Source organism: Hypomesus transpacificus, chromosome 8 (assembly GCF_021917145.1).
Source record: "Hypomesus transpacificus isolate Combined female chromosome 8, fHypTra1, whole genome shotgun sequence".
Lineage (NCBI taxonomy): Eukaryota > Metazoa > Chordata > Actinopteri > Osmeriformes > Osmeridae > Hypomesus > Hypomesus transpacificus.
The window spans coordinates 1015046-1035786 of record NC_061067.1 but is presented as its reverse complement, the minus strand read 5'-3'; the positions used below and the strand labels follow the sequence as shown (position 1 = coordinate 1035786).

General features: G+C 47.4%; 2 protein-coding genes across 12 annotated transcripts in view; both read left to right on the top strand.

The window, feature by feature from the left end:
• The first annotated feature begins 408 nt into the window (after positions 1-408).
• Positions 409-5570, top strand: rnf6 (ring finger protein (C3H2C3 type) 6). Of its 2 annotated transcripts, none has more exons than XM_047023547.1 (4): positions 409-495; positions 1749-1904; positions 2168-2290; positions 2681-5570. In XM_047023547.1, exons 2-4 carry the CDS (start codon positions 1757-1759, stop codon positions 4543-4545), a joined length of 2136 nt encoding a protein of 711 aa, XP_046879503.1. In that variant the 5' UTR covers positions 409-495; positions 1749-1756; the 3' UTR covers positions 4546-5570. The 2 variants fall into 2 exon arrangements, with proteins under 2 accessions (XP_046879503.1, XP_046879504.1); XM_047023548.1 differs by having other exon boundaries at positions 489-562.
• Positions 5571-6517: 947 nt separating this feature from the next.
• atp8a2 (ATPase phospholipid transporting 8A2) overlaps positions 6518-20741 on the top strand; it is a 38999-nt gene continuing 24775 nt past the window's right edge. For 3 of the 10 annotated variants that reach the window (XM_047023515.1, XM_047023513.1, XM_047023512.1), the window contains exons 1-7: positions 6518-7124; positions 15910-16087; positions 18734-18833; positions 19028-19126; positions 19232-19277; positions 19457-19497; positions 19969-20042. In XM_047023515.1, coding sequence (XP_046879471.1) covers positions 7082-7124; positions 15910-16087; positions 18734-18833; positions 19028-19126; positions 19232-19277; positions 19457-19497; positions 19969-20042 — 581 coding nt within the window. In that variant the 5' untranslated portion in view covers positions 6518-7081. Of the gene's footprint in view, positions 7125-13686; positions 13785-15046; positions 15278-15909; positions 16088-18733; positions 18834-19027; positions 19127-19231; positions 19278-19456; positions 19498-19968; positions 20043-20265; positions 20569-20741 lie in introns of those variants that run through there. The other 7 variants (XM_047023514.1, XM_047023518.1, XM_047023520.1 and 4 more) reach the window with 7 other exon arrangements.

Below are 20741 nucleotides of genomic sequence, written 5' to 3'. Positions count from 1 at the left end.
GACGGTGTGTAATAGACGCCTGGCGCCAGTCAATTCTCACAAAGAAGTCATAAACCTCCCGAGTATTTGCCTTGCATACGCCTCATCAGATAGTAGCCTATCAGCTAACGGAAAACATTTTTTAGAAGGGACACTGCTTGACTAGTTGACCTGAAAACAATTACATTTGTGTATTAAAAGAAAACTATCCTTTAGCATTAAGTTCACAGTAATCGTAGAAAAACAAGACAATTGCATAGTTTATTATTAACTAAAATTTAATTATTTATAGCAATTTCCCCATGAAGTCAGGATACGTTTGCTTCACATAGAGAGATCAACATTTAGAAAAAGAGCAGCACCGTTTTATTCTACTGAGTGAGAAGGATAGGAACCAATGCGTCCCTGTTGACTGCTCTTCGGTTGGTGTTAGGTGTCGCACTGTTGGTCCCATCTTGGCTACATTGTAGATCGGAGAGGAGAGCGAGCCCGTCCATATTACAGCTGCTGTGTCAGGTACCAAATACCTCTAAATGGCGTTGTCATCTCCTCATATTCACAACAGAAACATTTCCTGGGTTATGTGCGTATGCACTTTATTTGTGTCTTTAAACAAAATGGATTACCTTGTTAACATCTATTAAATAGAGGTTCCCTTAGCATAGCTCACTAGTGTGGGTAATGTTTGCTAGCTTCACACTAACGTAGCTAGCGCAGCTGCCGACATTAAAGCTGTTAGCTGACATTAGCTAACAAATGCGTTGTTCATTCAAAATGACAGCTCGCAGGTTTAAAAGACAGAGCGACTGTTGTTTTATGGTAGAGGCGGGGCTGAAAAGTGTAGACAACATTTACTGCATTTTGTCCTTGTATGTAAGTGATGATTCTTTGTCTTCTACTGTCGCGTAGTGCGCTTACATCAAGCCCGATTGCTCTATCATGTCCCTCCCACCTAGTGCAATGGTTGGGCATTGGACGTGTCTGTAATAATTCCCATGTCGGTGATTGGTTGGTAACTAGGATGACGCGGTCAGTTTTCCTCTGCGTTCTTCAACATGGCCTACTGTATGGTATGTTGAAGAGAGACGGGATTACTGTAATGTTAGCTTGACAACGTGTATGTTTCTGTTAATATGTTAAATTGAGGACACGTTATTTGTTTGTAGCTTACACACAGTAGTATGTTAAAATGACGGTGGCATTAAGGCACGTGAATGAATCAATGAAGTTAGCATTGCTAGCTGTCAGAATTCGGGAGGTGAGCTAGCTAGTCCTGCTAAGGTTTGCCATGTAGAGGATTGCTAGCTAGCTTGCTTAATTTTTCGTTATGTCGGCTTTCACGACCTCTTTACTGTCCATGTATTTCAGAACAAAATGGATGGCGTTCTTGGCCCGTGTCGTTTGTTCACTGACAATGGCATATCTCATTTAGAAGACTACCCTGCAACTTGACGTCGTACCACCCACAATATTGCCGTTCTTTGCTTTACCGTGTATAAAATCCTGCCTTGACGTAGCACAGAAACATTGCATACGTGTTTGAAAGCATCTTGACTTTATGAAAGCAAGTTGGATCTGCGTAGGCTTCTACCATGTCATCATGTGACTTTGCAAGCTTATCAGTGAGATTGATACGCATGTTGAGTCACTTTCCAATATACTGGTTCAGCCAATGGCGTCAGTTCTTGCTCCCATTCAAAGGTGATTAAATCAGTGCCTCCCCTGAAGTGTTTTTCAAATCACTGACTGACCCCCCTCCTGTATGGCAGCGGTTTCCATGGTGATGGACCCTCCTGGTGGGCGAGATGAGCGGAGGAGACAGGCGGAGCGTCTTCGACGGGAGGAGGCGTACTATCACTTCATCAACGAGCTAAGCGAGGAAGAGTACCGTCTCATGAGGGACAGTAACCTGCTGGGCACACCTGGTAGGGTTACCATGACCACCCAAAAAGCATCTGCTCACCAATCACAGAACTGCAACCCATCCAGCGTTCACGTAGAAAACAACACACCACACAGAGCCTCTTGATTGGACACGATGCCTCTAGAGAGTCTGACATCCTACACATGTTGTTTTCCTACCCAGTCAGCGCTAAGACTAAGCCATGAGAGGGCTCGTATGAATACCGGGGATTTTGGAAGCGGGGATGTGTCCTGACGGGGGTGGTGTCCTCTGTCTCTTCTCCAGGGGAGGTGACGGCAGAGGAGCTGCGGCAGCGCCTGGACGGAGCGAAGGAGCGCGTGTCGTCCCAGCCCCGCCCTGAGCCACGCCTGCAGAACCCTGAGGCTGGAGAGGAGGAGAGCAGCAGTGGTGAGGGGGAGGAGGGAGGTGGAGGAGAGAGGGGAGCAGCAGTGGTGAGGGAGGAGGAGGGAGGAGGAGGGAGGAGGAGGAGGAGGAGAGAGGGGAGCAGCAGTGGTGAGGGGGAAGAGGGAGGTGGAGGAGAGAGGGGAGTGGGAGGGGAGGAAGGAGGAGGAGAGCAGCAGTGGTGAGGGGGAGGAGGGAGGAGGAGGAGGAGAGAGGGGAGTGGAGGAGGAGAGAGGAAAGTGGGGAGGTAGAGGAGGCTGAATAGGGGCAGGTAGATTAGGTTAGTTTACGTGTGTAGTATTTACTTAGATAAGGCTTTATTGCTTACGGGTGGAAGTATTAGTTTAGCAAGGTGGTGCTGTGTGTGTGTGGTGGTTCATGACGTGTTTGTTTCAGGAGCTGCCGAGCCAGGAACGGAGACCTCAAACGGGGACTCACTGCTGGAGTGGCTGAACACATTCCGGCGTACTGGCAACGCCACCCGCAGCGGGCAGAGCGGCAACCAGACCTGGCGCGCGGTCAGCCGCACCAACCCCAACAGCGGGGAGTTCCGCTTCAGCCTGGAGATCAACATCAATCACGAGCAGCCGGAACCAGGGGAGCACAGCGAGGCTTCCGACCCCACGGAGCTGCCCCTTCCCCCCTCATCCACGGCCTCAGCCTCCATACGCACTGCCCCCTACACGCCCCCCCCCCGGCCATCGCCCTACACCCCCCCAAGGATCACTCCGTACCCCTCGGCACGCCCCACTTTGAGTAGGAGGGCTCAGACACGGCGCACCCGCAGCAGCACCACCCCTCCTGTCACCGCCCCACCCCTCTCTACCCCGGTGGCCCTTGTCACCCCGGCTCCAAGAAGAGGTGTGGCCTTGCACCTCCCATCCACCCCTCCCGTTGTGCCCCCTAGCCCTCACAATCCGAGTAGCCTCTCTCTGCCTCAGCCCCCCAGAGCAGCTGTGGCGGAGGGGCAGGAGGAGGCGGCTGCTTCCCCAGACTGTCCCCGCGTGGCCCTCCAGGCCGGCGGCTCCCTGGGGCCGCTAGCGGGTCGGGAGCCACGAAGCAGCAGGACTCGATCCCGCGGGCGGATCCGCAGGGCGACAGCAGGAGGCGGGGCCTCCTCCCGGTCGTCACGGCGAAGCCGGTCCCCTCTGCAGAGGAGCCCCGCCCCCAGCGTTGCCCTGCCCCCTAGTGGCGGCGGCGGCAGCAGCAGCTCCAACGCCCACACTGCCGAGCCTGGCCATGGAACCCCCTCTGTTCCCATAGCGACAACGGAGGCTGCAGCAGAGCCGGCTCCTCTGACGGAGCCCGTCCCCGAGGCGGGGGAACAGGAGGGTGAGTCGCACGCGGCCGGCGGAGCGGGAACAGGCGTGCGGCGACACCCCACCATCATGCTGGATCTGCAGGTGAGGCGGATCCGGCCGGGGGAGAACCGGGACCGGGACAGCATCGCCAGCAGGACGCGCTCGCGGGCCCGAGCCGCGGAGAACACCGTCACCTTCGAGAGCGACAGCGGCGGCTTCCGGCGCACCATCTCCCGCTCGGAGCGGGCCGGGATCCGGACCTACGTGAGCACCATCCGGATCCCCCTGAGGCGCATCAGCGAGACGGGGCTGGGGGAGCCCAGCTCCACCGCCCTCAGATCCATCCTGCGCCAGATCATGACGGGCTTCGGAGAGCTCAGCTCTCTCATGGAGACGGAGGCCGACTCGGAGAGCGCCGCGCCCGCCCACCCCGACCCCAACGGCCCCAGCGTCACAGCCACCGCGCAGGCCTACCGTATCCACAGCAACGAGGGCATGCTGGGCCACGTGGGTGCCGCAGGGGCGGAGCCTGTGAGGGAAGGGCTAGCGGGGACGGTGGAGGAGGAGGGTCAGGCGAGGTTAGGAGGGGGCGTGGCCAACCCCAACGAGGGCCGGCCCACTAGCAGGGACACCAACAACCTGGTGGAGAACGGAACGCTGCCCATCCTGCGGCTGGCACACTTCTTCCTGCTCAACGACGAGGAGGACGAGGATCACCCTCGCGGCCTGACCAAAGAGCAGATCGACAATCTGGCCACTCGCACCTATGGCCAGGCCAGCTTGGAGGGCGAGCTGGGCCGAGCCTGCAGCGTCTGCATCAACGAGTACGCCCAGGGCAACAAGCTGCGCCGTCTGCCCTGCGCCCACGAGTTCCACATCCACTGCATCGACCGCTGGCTGTCTGAAAACAACACCTGCCCCATCTGCAGGCAGCCCATCCTCGCCGTACACCAAGACTGACCCCTGACCCCGGCACCACGTCGCCCCCTGCAGGCCTAACGAGCATGCCCGAGTGGGCCGTGCATGTACATAGCACTTTCATGTCTTCATTTCATTGAGAGATATCCGTCATGTTCCAGCTGTAAAAGTAGAGCCACAAGCGGGGAAGAAAAAGGAAAAAAAAAAAGGACTAAAATAATAAATGCAGAGAATTAACAAAGCTTTATTTTTTTAGATTCCTCAGTTTGTTTTCAGCACTTTTGTTTTGAAGTTCTTTTCTTGCATTAATGTTTTGGGGGCCTCTGTCATAATGCTTTGGAGCTCTTCTATGTTAACAGATATCTATGTTAACAGATAGCACTAATGCTTGAAGGAGCTTCACTTTCCGCTGCTGACTAGTCTCACTGACTCTAACTAAGCCTGATCCCTGCAGGGCGTCATCACAAACGGACTACAGCAATCAATCTCTGGACTTGATTTGATCAAACCATGTAAATACAAGTCACCGCCACCTGTGGGAGAGGTTGAAGTTCAGGTTCGTACGTAACGGCAGTAACAGAAGAAGAAGAAGAAAAAAAAAAAGTTTTAAAGCTCTGACATCTTTATTTTAAAGTGTACTCGCAGAAGTTTACCCAATTATTTGTATTTTTATTTGACAGCAGTTGCCTCGTTTTTTTCCTTTTTTTTGTTTATTACACTTTTGATTTTACTTCCAATAAGCCAGTGGTCCATCAGAGTGTGTTACATTATTACTTGTGTCTTCCATAGACAAACATTAGACAGTGAGGGGGGGTCAATGCAGAAACATGGGCAACACTCATCAAAACTCAAACACCCCTAGAAAGCTGATGATAATCAAGTATCTGGTGACGGCCCCATGCAGAGAGCCCTTCTGGTAGACCAAGCCTGCACGCACGATAGAAAAGGAGCAATGCAATAACACACAAATTAGGGGGGGGGAAAAAGTACAGTTTTGTTGATCTGTTTGTAACCCTGGGATCTGTTTGTTTACACCACGTAACCCTGGGAAACGGAGTGGCCCCTCAGAACGTCTCTGACCGAGAGCCTCCCTCCGGTCCCAGTCCTGAGCCTGCACCCTGCTCTGACGTGTGTGTGTGTGTGTGTGTGTGTGTGTGTGTGTGTGTGTGTGTGTGTGTGTGTGTGTGTGTGTGTGTGTGTGTGTGTGTGTGTGTGTGTGTGTGTGTGTGTGTGTGTGTGTGTGTGTGTGTGTGTGTGTGTGTGTGTGATTGAGCCCCTGACAGACACACGCCTGCACTGTGTCTCTAAGAAGGAAGACAGAAGCCCTGGGGACATCCTGGGACTGGAGCCTTGGTAACCATAGAGCCCAAATTCTCCTCTTGTTCTCTTTACATTGATTTCCAGAAAATACGATTTTTCTAAGAACCTTTCACCTCTGATGTTCAGTCTTATCGCATAAGATATCTACCCTTTCTATCCTGATTATGACCCCACCCTACACACACACACCCTATACACACACACACCCACACCTTGGGTTCCTCCCTGTGCAGGGTCATTGACACCAACGGGGGCAGTTTTCACAACAGCTGGAAGTGTGTTGTTTGACCTATAAGGTTTGGTATTGCTTTGAACCTGTGTGTGTGGGCATATGCATTATTATAAACGTGTACACACGTGTGTGCGTTTTATGATAGATCTGAAGGAAATGACTCAAAAGAATGTCCCAATATGGTTATCAAGAAGCATCCATTACCAGAATGTCGCATCAGATACAGTTGGAGGAGGCCAACCAATTCAGAAGTGAATATTTATTCTGTTCCTATTTAATGACATAAAACAAAGTTTGAAATATCAATATGTATTATGTTATAATGTGATGAGATTAAAAAAAATCAGTTAAGATGAATATGTATTATGTTACTATGTAATAAAAAAAACACATGGGTTTTCTTCTCTGCTACTTAACAATGGAATTAAATACAGCTTTGTTATGCCTGTAGATCTGTGGACTTCATTTCCTGCTGTTTGGCTGTTAGTGTGTGTATTTACACTGCATGTAATGAATGTTCCTCTGATTCTTTCAGAGGCCAAAATAACATGTCTTGTTTTTCCAATGACAGATTCCAGCCCAGTCTCTCATGTTTTAAAAATATATATTTTAGATTAAATAGTCTACAGTTGTTTTGTTTTTTATTGTAGGTTATCGTGGTATGGTGTATGCAGATTTGATGAGTTCAGTAACCTCTTCTAGTCCAATTATAGATTATTATAGATATTACGTAACCGTTGACAATGGGGGACCGTGACTGCAAAGCAGCTCTAGCAGTCGATAGGTCCATCGGCAAGTTTATAGACACGAACGCGCACGCACGCACTCATCACACCACTCGCCTGTCGCTGAGCCCAGCCAGCGTAACAAGCTAACTCCGATGTCTTCAGACCAACCGACGATGATCCGTTTCCCAGCGACCGCCTTGTCAGAGGCCCGCATTTCCCCGCTGTGTCCGTGAGTCGTGAGCATGCCATCGACCCGGTCTTCATCTTCCAGCTCGATAGACACCCTTGTAGCACCAGGATGTATTTTAACCGGAGATCGAAGAAAATCCACAGCGAGGGAGGTAAGCACGAATAGTGGGGGCGACGATGTGCCCTCCACCGAACGCCCATCGGATCTGTCAGTGACAAGACGTGTGTCGCGATATATTTATTAAAGTTGTGTGGCTCAATATGCTAACCTCACGCGTTCACACTGCGTAGTGCACGTTTAACGGTTATCTGAACAGTTATGTTTGGACTGCCTTGCTGAGCCAGGACTGCGGCACGGGAGCGGTGCAGCCTAGCGTCGCTTATCGCGCCATCATATGCGCACACAAAACCTTGTTATTATGGCATGGACAGTATAGGTACAAAGTAGCTAATTCACCAGTGTAGACTGTCAGACGTATTTCTCCGACCAATGTATTGGATAGGTGTTGCAGGTGCAGCGGAAAACGAGGTGCGATGTGTCATGCGCGCTCCCGTATTTTAAGGGTGCAATGCTAATCCCTATTACATTTTGTTATGATCAAAGGCTAAACGATGAGAGGGGGAAAGAGACAACCAAGCAGACAGACCGAATGAGCTTTCTGAAGTGCGCATCATAACACCATCTCTAGGCTATGTCTTAAACACCACGTGATTCTTTAAAGAGCTCTATTCTAAGCCTATCTCAGGCTGTCCATCAGTTTTCAGGACAGCGAGGACAGGCGCCTGGTCACTGAAACTGTTTAACCGAGCTGAATCTAAGCCTTCACCGCATCCAACAATTAGGCTACTGCTACACGTAACACGTCACTTTGCTATCCGGTTATTATCGTATAAAGGCCTAGCTAGCTTCCTATCTGGATGCGCACCGGTGCCAAAACGAGTCCCAAAAGTTATCCCATGTGTTGACGTCATGCACATGTGCAAGCGGTTTGTGCAGCACATCCTTCCCACTGCCCAAGTAACTTTTTAAAAGCTAAACTACAATTGGACATTTGCACTTCTAACGCATGTGAACAGGGATTTAATGATGCATGTGGTTTTTAAGTCTACAATGACAGTCATAATTTAAACAACGCCTACTTATTCAGTGCAGGCCTGCTTTGTAGGCGATGACCAGACGGCATTGATTAGACTCTGTGTTGAGTGTAAAACTGCCTTTGGATATGTTACATTTATGTGCCTTTCCCTGTAGCTTTTTTCTTTCCCAACACTACGCACCGACCGAGATGCAACTTGCTTTTTTCCACGGATGGCGGGAATAATTAACTATGTCTCAGTTTATTGGCTGAGTGGGTTTAAAGAAATGTTATAGGATGAGTCAATGCTGCGGAGGTAGTTGGAAGAGGTCGGTTTTGGACGGATCACAGCTGACAGGGGCGATTTTGCATCAATCCACAGGAGGGGTTAGGTTGAATGTTTCCGGATGTCAAAAGGTTGTCCTGGAAGACGGGTGCACGTGCTCAACGGTGCGCGTGGGTCAGCTGTTCCACAGGGAGTGACTGGCAATGCACTGTGGGGCCGTTTTACCGATGTGAATACGCTAACCCTCCAGCAGTTTCCAGATATAGAAAGTGGGGCATATTGTCGGGATTTAGCCTACATAACTGGGCGATTATCCTCGCGGTAGCCTAACGATCCTAATTAGACAGAATGACAACAGCAAAACACCATTACGCTTGTGTAGGCCTAATAGAACACTCGTGGTCAAGGTTGCCGATGACAGGTCACGGTAAATACACATTTAATAGGCTATTTTCTGAAGGGCTGTGTAAGTCTTAAGCACATTAGATCGCGCAACTACAAGTGAATTACTCATGCATAGGCTAAATACTGAGTAAACCTATGCACTCCCACGAGGGGCCGTGTATGAACTCGTGCAACTACAGAAGAAATGCTCTGGCATACTCTGTAAACCTATATGCAAACTCAAAGGTGAAGTTATACCTACTCCTGATATGTAGCACGTACACATATATGATAAACACTCGCTTATACTGTTTCCTACCTCGACGTGCACATATTGTTGAAGAGTTAAAGCCAAAATTCACAACTGAATCTGTTGAATAAGATAACAAAAATATAAAAAGTTGATACATATGAGTATATTGTATGTTTTCAAATGTTTAAGGATACGTTTTTCTGTGATATATGTATGTGTGCTCTTACATGTGGATGCGTGTGCTTTTCACTTGTCTATACTAATGGTCATACAGGTATTTGGAAAATCATAGTTTCATACATTCGTTTTTAGATTTGGGTTTGGCTCTAGATTATAGAAATTTAACTATGTTATAAGGGCAGGAAATTACTGAAGAAGGGACCTTCCCGTTTCAGGACTGCAGAACTCTCAATCCCCATCTTAGATTCAAACTAACAACCCTCTTGGGAGTGTTACAATGTCCCCCTGGGAATCCATATACTACTCTTTTACTTGACTATTAAATCAGATTCAATGTAATTGCAGCCCTTTGACATTAGATATCATAGGGCTTGACCTTTGTCAACAGATGAGTTCTTCCTCTGACAGTCAGTGCCCTGCCCTGCTCACTCTGACCGTGCACATCTCAGCTTCTCTTTAGCTTTTATTCTGTAATCCCTCCTGCTTATTTATCCTAATCACCGTGCTGCCACACACCCCTGTGTGAGTGACGTCTGTCATCCCAATCTGTCTCACACACACACCCAAACACACCCACACACACACACCCACACACACATACGTGTACACAAAGAACACTGACATACACACACAAACAGGAGGTGACAGCAGATAAGGGGAAACTGTTAGAGAGAATGCAAAGTTTTATCATTTACAATCTTGAACTGTGAACCTGGTGAAACCACATCATTGATAAACAGATAATCAATCAGATATTGCTTGAATCTTTTCATTGTCTCATCCTCCCAATACCTCAGTGTAATCTTCCAAACCCAATGTAGGGATTGAAGAAAGGGAGAGTATAATGTGCCTGCTATCTGCTTGGACGGTATAGCAAACAGAATCGTTTCAGTGTTGTAGATTGGACTGGGTTTTGTATGGGTGAACACAGACCAAAGTGAAGGGTGTTTTTGTTTTTTTGCAAGCCTGGGTGACAATGATTATCTGGCAATGCTGGATCTGCTTGGTAAAGATAATGCCTGGTTGTCATGGTTGCCACTTCTTAAAGGATACTATTTAGGAGGTAACAAGCGGCAGCAAAGCGGCCCCTAGAGTACATACTCAGCTAGCCATTGGGGGGCGCTATTGTACACTCTTTATCTCAACCTGACCCTAAATCTCTAATATGCTGTTATGTACCAAAACCGGTAATCGAACACTTACATTCACTGTCAATGGTGTAATTTCCACTCATTTGTTTAGCAACACACATACTCGCACTAACAAAAAAACTCGATTGTAGCTTGTTCACGTGTGTGTGTGTGTGTGTGTTGGATGGCTGTGCGACTGACTTCCTGTCTCATGTGTGTTGTTCTCTCCTGTGGTGGCCTCTCTCCGGCTCCCCCAGAGCAGTTAGTGTTGACCCCCATTAGGCAGGACTCCACAGGCCTCCAAGACCCAGAGCTGGGCTCCGGAGTCACCATGCGCTCCCGCCTCGCAGACAGGTTTGACAAAAGTGAGTGACCTACGCTCAGGCTGGCGCCCCCTACTGCTTGGGAGGCATGGGTGCATGCAGCCAACTTCAAAGGCAGGAGAAGCAGTAGTCCCCAGTCCTGATCCAGGAGAGCTACAGGCTCCACCTGATCAACAGCTCTGATTAGTCATTGCTCTGATTGGTCATTGCTCTGATTAGTCATTGCTCTGATTGGTCATTGATCAGTGGAGAGGGAGGAGTTGGACTCGGTGCTGGACTGTTGCAAAAGCCAGCATGCCCCTGTAGTTTGCCATGACCTGGGCTGACGACCACTGAAACAGTCTGCTTCTGTGCACAGTCACTGCATGTGCTTGTCCTGCTACACTACCTAGACAGCTTACTTGAAAAGTGCAGGTCTACATCCATTCTACATGCATTACCTAACCATGTAAGTGTATGTTGATCTGAGTCATTATTAAAAAAATATATTTACGCTTGTTAAGTACACTTAAGGACAGTCGTACTTGCAGACATTAATGCTCTCCGGTAGACACACTCGTCAACAGACACATCGGGTTTGTACAAATACATGTACAATTTAGAACACACGTATTACACATGCATATGCACATGACATGCCTTTTAGCATGCGCATAGATGCATGCATGTGTGAGTTGTCTGGTGTGTTTTTAAAGGGCCAAGTAGGAGATCAGCAGCTGCATGTCGGGGACGTTGCATGATGTGGGTCTGCATTTCTGCATCAGGTGTGTGGCGGTCAACTTTAGAGACCACATATGTTCAGGTGTGTGGCGGTCAACTTTAGAGACCACATATGTTCAGGTGTGTGGCGCTCAACTTTAGAGACCACATATGTTCAGGTGTGTGGCGCTCAACTTTAGAGACCACATATGTTCAGGTGTGTGGCGGTCAACTTTAGAGACCACATATGTTCAGGTGTGTGGCGCTCAACTTTAGAGACCACATATGTTCAGGTGTGTGGCGGTCAACTTTAGAAACCACATATGTTCAGGTGTGTGGCGGTCAACTTTAGAGACCACATATGTTCAGGTGTGTCGGTCTGTGCCATCGGAGACATCATTTCCGTTCCGCGCGTTCGCGATCTCACCTGCAGGATTAGAGGTGTGTGATTATCAGCAGGTGAAGTTGCAGAGCAGACACAGAGGGGATTATCATCCCTGCTCACTCTGCCTCTAAGAGGCTTTCATCCTCTACTCCCTAACCCCATAGCCATAGCAACTGGACCTACTGGCCCGCCTAGAAACAAGTGGACCTGCAAGTGGACCTCCAGCAGGGACGAGTCATGCCGGTCGCCACGGGGGGCAGCCCAGCCGCGGGGGGCAGCCCAGCCGCGGGGGGCAGCCCAGCCGCGGGGGGCAGCCCAGCCGCGGGGGGCAGCCCAGCCACGGGGTGCAGGGGTGCTAAAGTCAGGCGGCGCTCTGTAGGTAAAGCTTTCCTGACCTCGAGAAACGGCCTGCTGATTCACACGTGTGAAGAAGAGACCAATGTCATTCGAAGAGGGCAGAACAAGAAGAACAAAGCAAAAAAAAAACGTTTCTGAAAGGAGTTTTGCTTGGCTGAGAGCAGATTTGTTTAGCTGTAGTAAATCTAACTTGAGGTGGTTGGTAGTTATTATACATTTATATGTTGTGAACCTGTGTGTCTTTGTGGTGAGAGAAGAGCTTCTGTCTTCTGAGTTGATGGATAAGAGCGTCTGCTAAATGACTAAATGTAGTTGATGTTTGAACATCAGCATCGGTGTGACAGCACGTTCTGAGTTGTCACTGTTGGACTAAATGTTGTGACATCACAAGCACAATGATTCAGGGCATTTAGAACATAATAGAAGCCGTCAGGCTAATTGGGACTGTACAATGGTCGCTGAGGGAGAAGCAGTGATAGTGGTTGACATTTAAGTCATGTGCTGAGTGAAGGCATGGATGTCGAACAGAGGCAGGGTGTCTGGTGAAATCAACTCTGCCTTGCTGGAGAATAGAAATGAATTATGCAGCCTACCTCTATGTATTATTCAGGGGGGTTCAGCCTGGTTTTTAGCTGTGAAATGTTGGCATTTAGCCAGACTAGGTTTGGGTTCAGCCCAGAGCAGACACTGTGCTGAAACCTTTGATATGTGACCAACTGGGGACTGTGGTCTAGTCTTCCATTAACAGCATTGTCTGCCTGCATTCCAGCCCAGGTGATAAAGGCAAGGTTATCAGCAAGGGATGAGTTTAATTAGGGCACATGTAGATAGCAACCATGGGTACAAAAAAAAACACATTGTCAGCTCTTGTTTCACCTGCTCAGGTGACGACAGCTTGTCAGTTGTGGCTTTCAGGAAGTCAGGGCATGTGGGTCTGACCTACCCAGGTAGGTTAGCAGGAAGGCTCCGCTGCTCTCACGTGACAGAGCCTGGAGGTCAGCTAGCAAGCTGACTCAACAGACAAGCAACGGTAGCGGGTTACCGAGGTGCCTGTGCACCATCATGGAGTCCCAGACGCATTGATCTGCTCTGGGATAAATCAGAGCTGAAATGGGTTGCTGAGAGGACCAGTATCGATCTGTTTAGAATGAAAGGTAGACTGAAGAGGTGGAAAGTACAGTGAGAGTGGACCTGGATAATTACGGCAGAGAAAAGACGATAAAAGGAGACAGTAGAAACCGTTTTTTGGCAAACAATGGAAAAAGTGAGCAAGGGACAGTTTACCCACCTGTGTGGGAAGTGAATATGAAGACACGTAGAAGCAGAATTTGAAAAAGACCCGAACATCATCGCCAAGTGTGTGTATGCCTTGTCTTGACACTTCACTTAAACCATACTGGCCTTCAAACTGGTGTTGCTCTGTGCGCATGTGGTTGGGCCCATGTTAAAACTATTATGCTTTATATATATAGTTTCATTTTGAGTCATTTTGAGTTTCATTTTTGTCTTCAACAAGTAATTTGCCTTATCTAACACACTTGCGTCTCCACAGGACTGTGACCCACTGAGCTCCTAGTATTAGCTATAGGAGATAATGACATGCTCATTTTCTGGTTATCAGTTGGCTTGGCAGAACTTTGACTCTCAATGCCTTGTGCAATTTACCCTGCAAGTCAGATGTGCCATACATGGGAGGACTGAGACTTGAGATATATGCTTGACTGGATAGAGTGGTGTTGGTAGGTCTTCTCCTGTTCTTGATTGCTGGATGTGTTTTAAGATACTTGGGAAGGTGATCTCAGTGTTCTTTGAATGAACATGTCCCCATTTCCGAGACTTGTGTTAGAATATTGATGAAATCACCTGAGCTTCAATGACCAATTTGGCTTTTGGCGGAGTCATTTATACGTACTCTCTTCTGTAAGATAGTACAAAGGAAAACAAGTTTGTTCTAAAAGTGTTATAATGATCAGAGGTCTCACTTCTTGGCTAAGTGCCCACTGATTGCTTAAGGGAAATTATGACGCTATTCCCCATTATTATCGTTACAATGGGGCTTCTACAGAAACAGGATCCGACATATCATTGCCAGCTTAGCGCTCTTATTTTTTACTGAATTATTGATGCAATGATTGTATTAATTTGCTACCCAACATCAGTCAGAGTCAATAAGTGATTTTACATGACCATGTGAAACCTGATTACCAGCAATTGTCGGTTTATGCCAATAATACAATTAGACTACTCAATAAACGCGGCAACATGATTCTTTTTATTAGTCGATGTATGCTCCACGGACAAAACTAGTACCACCATCATCCTTCTGCAACCATGTGTCGCCGTGTCTTTCGGTATTGGCCCTGTAGGCTATGTTTGATCAGAGAATGTTCTGGTTTTATTCAATCAACACATTGAATCCTACTAGGCTAGCTAGCCTATCGATATCTAGCTTACAGGCTATTTGTTACTAAGTAACAACTTTGTTGCACGAGCATGCTAGAACCACAAAAAAACGTTTAACACAGACCGTGTTAGCAAATAGTTATTTAGCTTTTCGTTTGAGGAAAAAAATATGTTACTTTAGGTAGCTTTAGCCTATTTGATGCAGAATCAAATGCCAACGGCGTTCATGTTACTTTTAATAGTAACGAAAAGTAATCGACGACGTTAATCTTATAATTCAGGCATTTACGCTCAGTACTGTACGCTAGCTCTAGTTTACTAGATAAAGATGTTCACATGATCAGTTTTATAATCGCATTATTACCATTATCGGATTATGATCAGTGTATAGTTTGCATGTAAATGATTGACCGTTTGAAGTTGCGAAATGTAAGTCCTATGACCTGCTTGACATGATTTAACATATTTAGTTACGTATCTACTTATTCCTAACGTGGAATAAGCGTGTGGATGGAGTAAAATAATCTTGATTGATGACGCCTATTTGTTATTCGACCCTTTTACGTCCTACCCACTGCAGACAGCAGCAAGATAGGTACTGTCCCTTTAAATGCAAAGCGTGTTCCTCTCAAACAGGGAGCACCGTAGGGTTCCACTGGAGACTCTGGCCGTTGTCTAACCGGGCATCACCCAATTTACGTCGTTTCGAAAAATGGAGCGCCAAATTTTTTTTTCAAATCTACCCAAAACAAGCAAATGACACTTTTGCGGAGGACTTTTGGTCACATTCATTCTCCAAGTTGGGCGGTTCCCTAACAGCAAGACAGAGGTAGGAGAAACAAGGAACGGCGTGCTTCATCTGTCCTCGCCCTTGCACCTTCCCTTGAGCCAGCGGGCGGTAAACTGTTCAGTCACGACCAGACTATGTATCTTTCGCAGCCCGCTCTTCCATTGTGTAATTTTGCCGGTGCAAGAATGCTCCCCAATGTATCCGCAATTCGTGTAACTAGCGTACAAGGATTCTGCCATTCAGTTGCTATAGATGGGAGCAGCTGGACGGAAACGACAAAAGCTAGTCCTTGGAGGGAGGCACAGCAACTGAGCCAGCGGGGGATTTCTGTGACAGGGATGAATGTAGAATTAACCCTACAGGTGCATTGCAGGTCACGATATACCCCTGTTTCAGAATACACACGTTTCTGCTCAAAGAATGGAGGCAAACACACGTTGTTTGTGTCGCTATTGTGCATCAATCAGCAGATTCTATACAACAGGGGGTCCCGTGGGCGTGCGCCCGTGGAGTGCAGATGACATGGGGGCTGTTCAGAATAGTAAACGTCATTGACATCGACCACCAGCTTACATCAGCATACAGTAACCTCTATAGTTGGTGCCTCCACTTTTGAACTGTAAACCACGTCTCTTATGTCTCTCCCTGTCTCCCACGCACACTCACCCTAGCCTCGCCTCTCTCCCATCAATCGAACGGTGCAGGACCCTCTTGTTCGTCTACCGGCTACCGCAAGGCAGACGATGAGATGTCCGGAACTACTTCGCAGGCTGATCCCATAGATGCTTCGGCGCGGATGGTCCTGCTCAACCGGCCACAGACCACCAAATTCTGTGACAACCATGTCAGGTAAGCTTCCACCCTTTTACATCACAACCATGACTATGTATTTTGGTGGTTCAAAGTTTTGAAAAAAAATCTTATTCTTAAGTACCTCAAAAGTGCTTAACATGGCCATTTAATCAATTGCAGAGTAAGTTCATGAATTCTTAAACTTACTATAAAACTGTATAACTGCAGCTGAAATGCTTTATGTAACTTAAAAGGCATGCATGGCTAAGACATCGACAGCTGTGCCTTAGAAAACTGTCAACAGTTGGCAAACGTATACGCTGCTGTTGGAGAAAACAGGTCTTTTGAATTGGCTCAAATTCAAGAGAAAAAAGAATATGTGTTTAGAAAAGTACAACAATATTCACATATCCTACAGGCCACTTGTCTTAAACAAGGTTTATTAACAAGTAATGTCAACTCTGTCGCGCCAATCCCATTGACCAAGATGTAATGACTCAATTAGTTGTTTACTGACGTAATTATGTTGTGTTGTATAAGTTATTGTCGATCTTTGTAGTGTGAAACCCGTGTTTGGTGAAAGAGCTCTGTTTGGTCTAGTGGCAGCATGCAGTGAAAGTGCCTGACTGAGTGAATGTTCCGGGGTCGTATGGCTCTATCTCTCAGGCAGGGTCATTGGCAAGGCTAAAAGGACTTGAAAACTTTGGGGAATGTCTAATCAAGACTTTCACAGCTGTCATCTGTAATTGATAAGTACGACTTTCTGCTTTTATGAAAGTTATGAAGCAGAGGATTAACAGTGCTCGTTTATTCAGATGATTCACCGTCTGTCAGGCTATTTTGGCCCTTAATTATTTCTGTGTGGGCTTACATCCTTTCTGACTGGCGCCAGTGGAATCATGTAAAGTGCATGTTGGAGGTGGAATCGTTCTGTTTGTCTGTCATCATACATTGATCTGCCATTACTGTCAGGAGATTCAATTTCGTTTGAAAGGTGCCTATTTGAATCCAGTTAACCAGATTAAGGCGAATCTATTTTTGCTTCCACTGATTGGCTCACATGTGCCCGCGCAGGCTTCTCATTGGAGATCCAGGGTCCGGTGCCCCTTTGACGTCCATGTGTTCCCCCATGTCTTCAGTTTGTCTTTCAGAGCTTCAGTAGTTCCATTGATTTTCTCTGAGATGAAAGGTTGAGCTTTCATCTCGGCTCATTCTCATCTCTTCCTCTCCTCCTCTCGCCCACATCTCTTCTCCTCCAATTCTCCATATTTTATTTACAGCCCAGAGCCTCTTGTGTCCCAGTGCATTAGTTCAGATGCTTCCCAGTCAGTTAGGCGCTCCCTCTGAAACCCAACAAACAAAAGTTTCAGGTAGATATTTCTCTGAAAGGCGCATGTCTTTTAAATGTAAGAAAAGCTTTATAAAACCTTATACCACTCCTAATCCTGCTGGAGTAAAGACACAACATTGCCATCCCAAACGGAACCTTTTTATAGTATAGTCTACATTTATGTAACAAAATGTTAAGCGCTATTAAAGCAACCAACTCTGACATTTCTAGCATGCAGTATTCGCTAATGCAGCATTGAGCAGAGTTTGGGTGTGTTTGTCGTGGGTGGGAAATATGTGGGTGTGTACATAAGAAAATGTGTTGTTTGTAAGATTTGTTTGTGATTAGATTAGAGCAGTTTTGTCTGGTAGATTGTGTGTGTGGGAGAGGGAGAGACAGGGAGAGACGGAGAGACAGAGAGAGAGAGACAGAGAGAGAGACAGAGAGAGATAGACAGAGAGAGAGAGAGACAAAGAGAGAGAGAGAGACACAGAGAGAGAGAGAGAGAGACAGAGAGAGAGACAGAGAGAGAGACAGAGAGAGAGACAGAGAGAGACAGAGAGAGAGACAGAGAGAGAGACAGAGAGAGACAGAGAGAGAGACAGAGAGAGAGACAGAGAGAGAGACAGAGAGAGAGACAGAGAGAGACAGAGAGAGAGACAGAGAGAGAGACAGAGAGAGAGACAGAGAGAGAGACAGAGAGAGAGACAGAGAGAGAGACAGAGATCATCAGCTGTTGCTGTGCCTGGTGCTTGGTGTCTTGATCTCAGACCAGGACTGTGTGTGTTTGTGCAGGTGTGTGACTGCGGGATTGTGTCCAATGAAAACCATGTGATGCAGAGATATGTGAACACACACACACTCTTGCGCTAGTTTCCCCATAGGGACATTAAAAGAGTAGGCAGATGCAAATACCTGAAGGATGAAGGTTATTCTAGGATATTTAAAAGCTCTTCTCGTAGCTGCTGGCTAAATTAAGGCCGGTCGCTGTTGTCTGATCAATAAAGTTGATTTAGTGACAAGCTGAGCATCTCAAGGCCTTAGACATGACTGTTTTAAAGACTTTGTTCTTTATTCACAGCCTTGCTTCAGTCCATTAGTGGGGATTTATGTGTGAAGCCTCTCATAGATTTTAATTAGTTTTGCTGCCTGGCAACCCTTTAGTATGTGTAATTGCTTTTCAAGTACATCAATAATTCTGACCCAAATGAAGATTTTTCCTCGCTTGCTTACAAGCCTGTTTAGGATTTCTGAATAATATTTAGCTAACTCAAACCCCCATAGTCATGATCTTTTAGTTCTATAGATCTCAAGATCGATTTCAAGTCTATTCTGATTATGAACCTCTTAGCTCTGTTTTTCTTCTTCTTTAGTACCACTAAGTACGGGGTGCTCACCTTCCTGCCCCGCTTCCTGTACGAGCAGATCCGTCGCGCCGCCAACGCCTTCTTCCTGTTCATCGCCCTGATGCAGGTACACCCAATCCCATGCTGTTCACCTCAGCTAGGGTCAATCCCATTGGTCGAAAAGCGGTTGTCCCCAACCCTCAGCAAAGCTTGAACACAACCGATGAGTCCCAATTGAGTGTCCCCGACAACACGGTGTCCCCGACAACACGGTGTCCCCGACAACAGTTTCCCAAACATGGCTCTGATTCTGTCCCGCAGCAAATTCCGGATGTGTCACCGACGGGTCGCTACACCACCCTGGTGCCACTCATCTTCATCCTCACGGTGGCTGGGATCAAGGAGATCATCGAGGACTACGTGAGTCAGGCGCAGCCCCCGACCAGGAGACACTCTGGGGGGGAATTGCACGTTTTCTTCAATAGATGCGAGATGACTAGACCTAACGTGTCTGTGTCTTTGCAGAAAAGACATAAGGCAGACAACACCGTGAACAACAAGAAGACCACAGGTTGTGTGTGTGTGTGTGTGTGTATTTACGAGCGTATCCTCTTGCATGTTTTGTTTGCCCTACCACCTGTGATGAGTGAGTAGCCTCTGTTTTCCATCCAGGCTATAGTGAACCGTTTAGACAATATTAATGCTGTATGAGCCGTGCTCTAGGCTGACGGCTGTGTCCCTGTCTTTCAGTTCTCCGGAGCGGAGCGTGGCAGACCATCATATGGAAACAGGTAACCTGACCCTCCCTCTCTCTCCTCCCTCTCCTCTTCCGCTCCCTGTGTCTCTCTCTCCTCTCCTCTCTCTCTCAGCACTCTGTCAGAGCAGGGCTTGTCAAGGCTGTATGGCTCATTCTCTGTTGAACCACCAAGGTGTTCCCTCCTGTCTGTCCTCATCCTCTGTGCAGTTTGAATTTCCTGTGCGTATGCTGCTGTGACCTTGCTCTGATGGAGCAAAACATCAGTCAGAACAACATGAACAGTATAGCTACTCACTGCTCTCTGCCCCTCTCTCTCCCTCTCCCCCTATCTCTCTCTCCCATCCCTCTCCCTTCACCATTACCTACCCTCTCTCTCCTGTCCTTTGTTTTTCCTTCATTTCTTTCCCATCTTAATCTGCTTTCCTCTCTCCTCTGGCCTCTCCATCCCTCGCCCCCTCCTTCATTCTCTCCTCACACTATCGCAACGCTGCACACTGCCCACTAGGTGGCAGTAGGAGACATAGTGAAGGTGACCAATGGGCAGCACCTTCCGGCTGACATGGTCATAGTGTCCTCCAGGTCAGCCTCCACTCTGTGTGTTTGTGTTTGTGTTTGTGAGTGTGTGTCTCCGTCCTCCATCCTACACCCCCACCCCCTATTGTGAGCACTTAAGCACTCCCCCTTTTATGGATTTAAAAACACCTAAAAGGTTTTCTGTTGCTACTTTTAACAGTTAAATGGAGGAGTGTACAAGTGCTTACTTCATGGGTATTGGAGTTTTGACTCTTTGCTAACCCCCATCCCTCTTAGTTATTCGTTATTCACGAGGAGCCGCAATGGAAGATGATAGAAACAACGCTCTGAGATCCATCTACGCTGTCAGATAGCTAAGATAAGTTATTAGGAGTTATTGTCTCTAGCAAGCCGTAGGCTGGTTGACTTGAAGAGAAAGTCACACAAAAACTATTAGCATTCATCACAGATGAGCTTACTAGCCACATTCCTCTTCTCCCAGTCAGCTGAACCGCTCCTTGTTGAATGGATGATGATAACTAAACCCGAAGACAACACATTTCCCCAAGTTCAAAATGAACAGTTTGTCCAGGTTTTTTTCTTTCTTCATTTGGCATGGTTCCAGGATGGAGTTTAACAAAGGGTCAATTGTCTTCATTAGTGTGTGTTCATTAGTGTGTGTGTTTGTTCATTAGTGTTGATCTTGGTTTGTAGTCTTCCATCTGTGCTGATTGGGTTAGAGGTGTGTGTAGTGGATGGAATCAC

Bases quoted from the DNA above. Each gene is read 5' to 3' on its own strand.
- rnf6 (XM_047023547.1), top strand. From the start codon at position 1,757: ATGGTGATGGACCCTCCTGGTGGGCGAGATGAGCGGAGGAGACAGGCG. The intron at 1,905-2,167 runs GTAGGGTTACCA...TCTCTTCTCCAG, and splicing joins TAACCTGCTGGGCACACCTG to GGGAGGTGACGGCAGAGGAG. The intron at 2,291-2,680 runs GTGAGGGGGAGG...TGTTTGTTTCAG, and splicing joins AGAGGAGGAGAGCAGCAGTG to GAGCTGCCGAGCCAGGAACG.